This window comes from Phyllostomus discolor, chromosome 13 (genome assembly GCF_004126475.2).
Source record: "Phyllostomus discolor isolate MPI-MPIP mPhyDis1 chromosome 13, mPhyDis1.pri.v3, whole genome shotgun sequence".
Lineage (NCBI taxonomy): Eukaryota > Metazoa > Chordata > Mammalia > Chiroptera > Phyllostomidae > Phyllostomus > Phyllostomus discolor.
Window position 1 is genome coordinate 61,214,014 of NC_040915.2, and position 7,688 is coordinate 61,221,701.

The following is a 7,688-nucleotide window of genomic DNA, read 5'->3' on the forward strand; positions in this document are numbered from 1 at the left end:
ACCAAGAGCACTTCCTTCCTTTCTTTCCTTTTTAAAAAGATTTTATTTATTCATTCTAGACAGAGGGGAAGGGGGGAGGAAGAGAGGGAGAGAAACATTAATGTGTGGTTCCTCTTGTGCACCCCCTACTGGAGACATGACCTGGCCTGCAACCCAGGCATGTGCTCTGACTGGGAATCAAACCGGCGACCCTTTGGTTTGCAGGCTAGTGCTCAATCCACTGAGCTACAGCAGCTGGGCACTTTCTTTCTTTCTTTCTTTTTTTTAATTGTATTTTTTGCATTACCATTTAACCCCTGTATACTCCCCTCCCCACCAGGCACCCTTTCAAGCCAACCAATCAATTTCCCAAGCTTTCACTGGCTGGTGCTAAATCCTCCCCTAACCAATCCATTTTCTAGCTCTTCTGGGGCTCGGTGTCCCTTGTCCAATATGATCCTTTTCCCAGGCTAGGTAGACAGGTCTTCATGGTCCCCATTGTAGTTCTTACTGTGCTTGTGCTTATAGTAGAAGCACCTCCCCCTGCACCATTATGGCTTCTACTGGGAGTGTGCCCAGCAGAGGAATTTCCCCTTTATTGTCCTATCCCTCCCCTCAGTAATCTGCAGGGAAGGAACTGGTGGTTCCCTGGGGAGTGTGTGAAACTATAGCTTCCTAGTGAAGCAGGCCCAATATTAGATTCAGCTTCCCAGCTTATTAGGCTTGATGTCTGATTCTTTTGCTCCCATCCTTTGTTAATACCTAGCTACCTATGCTAACAATGGTTTGCCTGGCACCTCTCTGTTTATAGTGCAGCCCACCACCCAGAGGCTCAGGGTGCTGAGCTGTGGGCCAGCGTTGGCAGGAACCCACCTGTTCCCTCTTCACCCAACAAGCTAATTGGTGAGGCCACACCCCTCCTGCCTCCAGGTCTTTCCATGGGTCCAGAGGGTTAGTATCCCTGGGACCACCAGGCAGGAAGACTTGAGGGTGACCTTGATCGCTTCACCAAGCATGGTTTGGTTGAAACCTGGAGGCAGGAACTGAGGTGCTTCTGTGGAGCAGAGGTTGAAAAACTGGCCCAAGTGCCATATCCGGTCCAGCCCCATCTGTTTCTATGAATGAAGTTGAATAGGAATGGCCGTGCGCATTTGTTTACATATTGTCTGTGGCTGCTTTCGTACTATAGGGACAGAATTCAGTAGCTGAGACAATGATTACATGGCCCAGAAAGCCAAAATTATGTCTTCTCTGGCCCTTTACAGAAAATTTCATTGCCAGGTCCGCTCTTCTCCTGCGTGGAAGAGTAAACACATTTCTCTCACCTAGACCAGTGGTTCTCAATTGGGGTGATTTTGCCACCCTGGGGACATCTGGCAACACCTGGAGACATTTTCATTGTCGTAACTAGGGGTGGAAAGTTACAGGTAGTGGCATTTAGTGGGTAGAGGCCGGGGATGCTGCTCAACATCCTACAGCACACAGGACAGCCCCACCCCCGCTCCAAAAGACCCATCTGGCTCCAAATGTCAAAAGTACTGAGGCGGAGCATCTGCTTTAGACCAATTACTCGGCTTCCACTCTCTGCCCCAGAGCCCCAGTGAAGGCATTTCTAAGCTGTTTGCCCTGTAACTCCTGCAAATAACCAGGTGACAGCAGAGGGTCCTGTTCTTGGCCAGAGCATCTCCCCAAGGTGCTCATGTCAGCCCCCTGCCCCGATATCCACAAGAGTGAGGCTCCAGCCAAGCAGACGAGGATTGATCAGTCTTTTGGGACCTCGACCTCAGGTTGGCTCTTGGGTGTGTCCTACCCATTTTGACCTCATACAGAACAGCGAGGGCCTCCTTGGTATAATTCAGCACACCAGTCAGCCAAGCAACTTCCCAGCACACAAGCAGCTTTAATCCCCCATTCACCCTCCCACAGGGCCTTACTGAACAAGAGCGCCTCCCTCCCTCTGCACAGCCCACACAACCCACCCTCCCCCTCGCCCTCTCTGTGGGGATGCGCACCCTTTCTGTCTTCAGTTCATGGTACGAGTGTCCTGGGGTGCCTGGGACACTGAAGCAGGGGGCTCCTTTTCTTCCTCGCTGTCCATCTCCTTTTCCCTCTCTCTGTTCTGGGTCCCCACGGCACAGAAATATATAGCCTCGTCCTCAGGCTGCAGCCCAGAGATGCTCAAATACCCCGTGTTCTCAGTCCCATCTTTGGACCCAGAGAAGCGTGGGGGAACTTTGGGGCCCCGTTTCTTCTCTGAATCAGAGAAATATCTCAGCAAGAATCTTGGAGCGTGGCCGGGCCTCTGCTGGTACCAGTAGATGCTGTATAAGTTGACATCATAGTCGCTGCTGAAGGTGCAGGCCAGACGGATTGTGGTTCCAAGGGATGAGGTCACAGAAGGTGGCTGCTTCAGCACTGGCTGAGGGCCACCATCTGGGGACACAGAGAACATGGACAGCTGGGGCAGGGCAGGACAAACGGAGAGGCCAGGGGCTGCAAGCTCTGGGGTGTTCTCACCTGTGCAGAGAGCGAGGAGCGCCAGCAGGACAGGAGCCCAGGACATGGTGCAGACGCGCGGAGCTCTGCCTTCTGAATTGTGCAGCCACAGCTCCTGGGGGTCTCTGGGGTCTGGACAGCATCCTCCTCTTCCTCCTTCCCAGGGGTGGAGCCATTGTACGCCCAGGTCCAGCCACCGCCATCCCAAACTTCCTTGGGTTCCCAGCATCCGTTGGGGGCTCTTGCCTTGGCCCCATAGAAGCGTTCAGGGAGGAAACACCTGCTGGGAGCTCACAACCCAGCGCCCAGGAGGCCAGCCTGCAAGTGTGGGTCCCTGAGGGAGAGTGACCTCAACGTCCCCTTGAGGAAACCGAGTCCCACATAAATAAGATTTTTGTCCAAACGTACATGCCTGGTGAACCAGGAAGAGAGGACACATCCTGAGAGTGGGGAAACACCTGCTCGCACAGCAGGACGTGGGGGGTCCTGGGGGTGAGTGGGACACTCTGTGCCCTTCCACAAGGCTAGCACTCCTGACCTCCACACCTAGAGCAGCCCCTCCCCCTCGCTGGTGTCCTGCCCAGGCCCTGCCCTGGCTCTCTTGACCACTCCTCTTCTTGAGGGTCTTCCCCAGGGGGAACTGTCGTGGCAGAGATCTGGGGCCATTTTTGGCCAGAACCTGTGCCTGCAGAAGTTCTGTTTGTCCCACCCCAGCCCCACCCCACCTGGGTCTGAGCCCATCAGCAAGCACTTCCAGGCGGCCCAGGGCCTGCTCCCTGCTCAGTGCTGCCCACGCTCAGTGGAGACTCCTCTGTTTGTCAGGGTTCTGCAGAGAAGCAGGACCAATAAGAGATAGATACATAATACATATATAATATATTATTACACATCATATACAATCATATAATGTATAACTTTATTATATTATATATAATACAAACACAATTATAATTATATAATATAAATATAATGCATAATACATGTAGTGATATGTAATTTTACAATTATATTACTATATGACATATAGTATGCATTACTATATATCATTAGTATGGTATGCACTACTGTATATGGTATATATTACTATATATCATTCCCCTGACTGGCCACCTGCAGTCTGCAGACCTGGGAAGCAGGCAGTGTATTTCAGTCTGAGCCTGAAGGCCGGAGAACCAAGGAGCCTGTGTTGTAAATCCCAGTCCAAGGGTGGGAGATGAGTTGGATGTCCCAGCTCAGCAGGCAGACCGAGGGCAAAAAGAGAAGGATTCCTCCTTCCCTCCCCTTTCTCCTCTTTCCAGGCCTTGCTGGATTCTGATAAAGTCCCCATGTGGGGGAGGGCCATCTGCTTTACTGAGTCCATAGGTTCAAATGCCAATCTCATCCAGACACACCCTCACAGACATGCCCGGAGGTAATGTTTAATCTGAGCACCCTCGGACTCAGTTAATGCAATTAATCATCATACTCCATTATCACGGCCTTCTTCATCACAGCCTAGAACGTTCTCACTAAAGCACAGCCACACAAGGAAGCCCAGGGAGTCAAGTGGGCCCTCAGCTTTCAGGAGGCTCTAAGGCAAGGCCTCGCCGCAGGTGGAGGTAAAAAAAAAAAGTGGTCACTTTAGGATGGGCCATCTGAGCTGCTGTGTCTATTCATGAGGCATAAACGGAACCAGCCGCTGAGATGAGACCATGCCTTTAATCGTAGATGAGATCCACACCTTCAGTAAGTTCCAGGACAGAGGGTGGGGAAACACTCGGCTGAGACTCAGTCTCCACATGGGGCTGGCAGATTGGCAACTGCCTTCCTCTGGTGTCTTTGCTGAAGGTCCTTTGGGTCACCAACGGGAGGGACAAAATGAGCTCCCAGCCCTAGTAAAGGAAATTCTCTTCCAGGGCAGAGAGTGGAGAAGAAGGGAGTGCCCACCAGCCACGTGCCCACCTACACTCACAGTCACAGAGAAGATATCTTTCATCTGAGAGCAAGACTCCCAGGCGATGCTGGGACTATTGCCACTGCAGGCTGGACCTTGTCCCAGGCTCCTAGGTGGTGGCTGACACTTCACCAGGGCTGCGGAAGTGACCAGTTTGAAGCCATCCTCAGTATCACAGATGGGGTGCTGTGTAGGGAGCAAGAGTATTGTATAACAAACATTCTGTCTGGTCTTCATCCTGGTACCTCCAAACCTTGGGATTTACAGGGTGATGGGAGTGTCTTTATTATTCATTTCAATAGAGGTAGACAAAGCATTTAGTATCATTTAACACCTAATGTATGTGGTAAGAGATGTCACTTCTCCCCAAAGTCACCTACAACAGATTCATTGCAATGCCTATTTTCATCCCAGCTGGCTTCTTTGCAGAAATTAACAAGCTGATCCTAAAATTCTTATGCAAATCTGAGGAACTCAGAATAGCCAAAACAGCTTTGAAAAAATAAAAAATAAAAGAACAAAGCTGGAGCCCTGGCTGGTGTAGCTCACTGGATTGAGCATGGGCCCGTGAAGCAAAGGGTCACCGGTTCAATTCCCAGTTAGGGCACATGCCTAGGTTGTGGGCTGGGTCCCCAGTGGGGGACACATGAGAGGCAACCACACACTGATGTTTCTCTTCCTCTCCTCTCTTTCTCCCTCCCTTCCCTTCTGTCTAAAAATAAGTAAATAAAATTTTTACCAAAAAAAAGTGAAGATCTTAAAAAAAAAAAGAACAAAGCTGGAAGACTCACTTCCCAGCTTCAAAGTTTACTACAAAGCTAGGGTAATCAGACCTGACTGATGTGCCAGTGTGGCTCAGTTAGTTGGGCTGTTGTCTTTTGTTCTGAAAAGCAAAAGTAGCTGGTTTGATTCCTGGTAGGGGTTAGGTTCCTGGTTGGGGTACATACAAGAGGCAACCAATCAATATTTCTCTCCTCTCTTTCTTCCCTCCTTTCCCCTCTCTCTAAAAATAAATAAAATATTTTTAAAAAAGAAGTTAGAGTAACCAGTCCTGGCTGAGTGGCTCAGTCAATTGGAGTATCATCCCCATACCCCAAAAGGTTGGGGGTTCGATCCCTAGTCAGGGTGTGTATGGGAGACATCAATGTTTCTCTCTCTAGCTCTCCTCTCTCTCCCTTCCTCTCTCTCTAAAATCAATAAAACATATCCTTGGGTGAAGATTAAAATAAAAGAAGAAAACTAGAGTAAGCCAGACAATATGTCATAAGGATAGACATTTAGATAAATGAATAAGATCAAATTAAAACTCCAGAAACAAATCCTCCCATTCATGATCAGCTGATTTTCAACAAAGCTACCAAGACAATTCAATGGGGGAAAGAATATCATTAAAGTGCATTTCTGGAATGAACCCAACCTGATTGTGACATGTTGTCCTTTTAACACTCTGTTGGATTTGGTTTGCCAACATTTAGTTTTGGACTTCATATATATGTTCATTAGGTGATATAGCTAATCAGTACAGCTGCATTAATTGCCCACCATGATGAGAGGAGGGGATAAGTAGGGGGATTGGGTAATGGTCCGGAGACTGGACAGGTGGTGGCGTTCCCATACATGTGACCTGAGAAGACTGGGGGGTGCAGGAGGTGTATTTTGTACAAGTGCAAAGACGGAAATATAAATGTTTAGCTATGAGGAAAAGCCTGAACCTGATAAGTATTTGGAAATCCTCAGCACACCTGAGGTCTCGTAAGCTGTTTCTGCCTTCCTGGGCTCTTTGGCTGTATTTGCTCTGATTTTTTTTCCTGCTAATTTCTTCCCCCTCATTTCTCAGCACAGCCACAACCGGGGGCACAGGATGAGTGGATCACCTCAGCGCCTACTTCTTTGTACCTCCCAAGCCTGTGTCTTGGGTCTTGCAGGCCCCCAGAGACTTCAACCCTTCATTTCCCAAATCCTGGGAGGATGGGGTTCTCTCTGCACACTAACACCCCCCACAACATGGTCTGAGGAAGGGAATCCCTCTATCCCACCTCTGCCACCCCCACCCTGGAAGACACAGCTTTGGTCACTGGGAGCTTTGAGCGCTCAGGGAGCCGGGAGTTGGTTCAGCCGTCAAGCCCTCCGCATCTCTCAGGGACATGCGCACAGCGCCCCCTGCTGCTTCTGAGGAGATGTTATAGAAGCTGCCCAAGGACTCCAGCCTTACTCAGCCTGAATCCGCACACATCGACACCCATACCGCACAGGGCAAACTCTTCTATCCAGAGTTTGAGAGGCAGTACTTACTGGATGGGCAACAACAGTGCCTTCCGGGGTGCTGGAACGGTTCCTTGTCTTGATCTGAATGATGGTAGATAACATGGGTGTTTGCACCCATGGAATCGTCAAGTACGCGTTTGTGATAATTGCGTTTTACTAAGTTTTACATCAGCTTCCCCCTCCCCTCCGCGGGATTATGCATGAGAAATAAAGAAAATACTTACATTTTTGGTTCAGTATTTTAACCATGTTGGGGAGCCTTAGCTTAGAATCACTCTTGTATATGATTTGAATGGGGGGAAAGCTGCTAAAAAAAAAAAAAAAAAAAAAAAAAAAAACCAGGAAAAGAATGGTACATTTTTGATTGTACAGAAGTTAAAGTCTGAGTTCCGTTAGGGAGCCTGCTGCCTAAGGAAATACCTTTCCTCATTTCTGGGGAGTACAGGCAAAATGAAAACATAATGAGGAAAGTAATGGACAGCAGCAGAAGCCAGAAGAAGGTGAGGGAGGAGCTGAAGCTTGTTTTATGCACCATTCATTGAAAATACTTTTCTTTTCCCTATTGAATTGACTTGGTGCCTTTGTCAAAAATCAGTTGACATTATACAGGCTCTGGCACAAATAACACCCCTTTTAATTACAAAATCTTTTATAACAAAATCATAAGCATATAATTCTGTAATATAAGAATATCATACTCAAGCATATCATATGACATTTTAGGTGAAATGTTCAAATCAAAACTATAAATTATTACACCCATATTATTACTCTACCAACCACACTCAAGCAAGCCTCACTTCTGCTGGACCCTGTATATGCCTGTCCTTGACTGAAAGTTCTATTATGTTTTTTTGACCTCTGTCTTTCTCCTTATGCCAGCACCACACTGTTTAATGACTGTATTATAGGAAGGGTTGAGATCAGGTCATGTAAGTCTTCCAACTGTGTTCTTCTCTTTTAAATATATAGAATAAATAGAGAGACAAAACAGATCTGAGATCAAAATTACAAG

The 7,688-nt window shown here is 48.1% G+C and overlaps 1 protein-coding gene across 1 annotated transcript; it reads right to left on the minus strand.

Annotated features, from left to right (window-relative positions):
- Window positions 1-1,868: 1,868 nt before the first annotated feature.
- VPREB1 (V-set pre-B cell surrogate light chain 1) lies at window positions 1,869-2,688 on the minus strand. The gene is made up of 2 exons (XM_036014005.1): window positions 2,497-2,688; window positions 1,869-2,412 (listed from the first exon to the last, which is right to left on the minus strand). The coding sequence occupies exons 1-2, from the start codon at window positions 2,540-2,542 to the stop codon at window positions 2,003-2,005; spliced, it is 456 nt and encodes a 151-aa protein (XP_035869898.1). The 5' UTR covers window positions 2,543-2,688; the 3' UTR covers window positions 1,869-2,002.
- Between the last annotated feature and the right edge of the window lie 5,000 nt (window positions 2,689-7,688).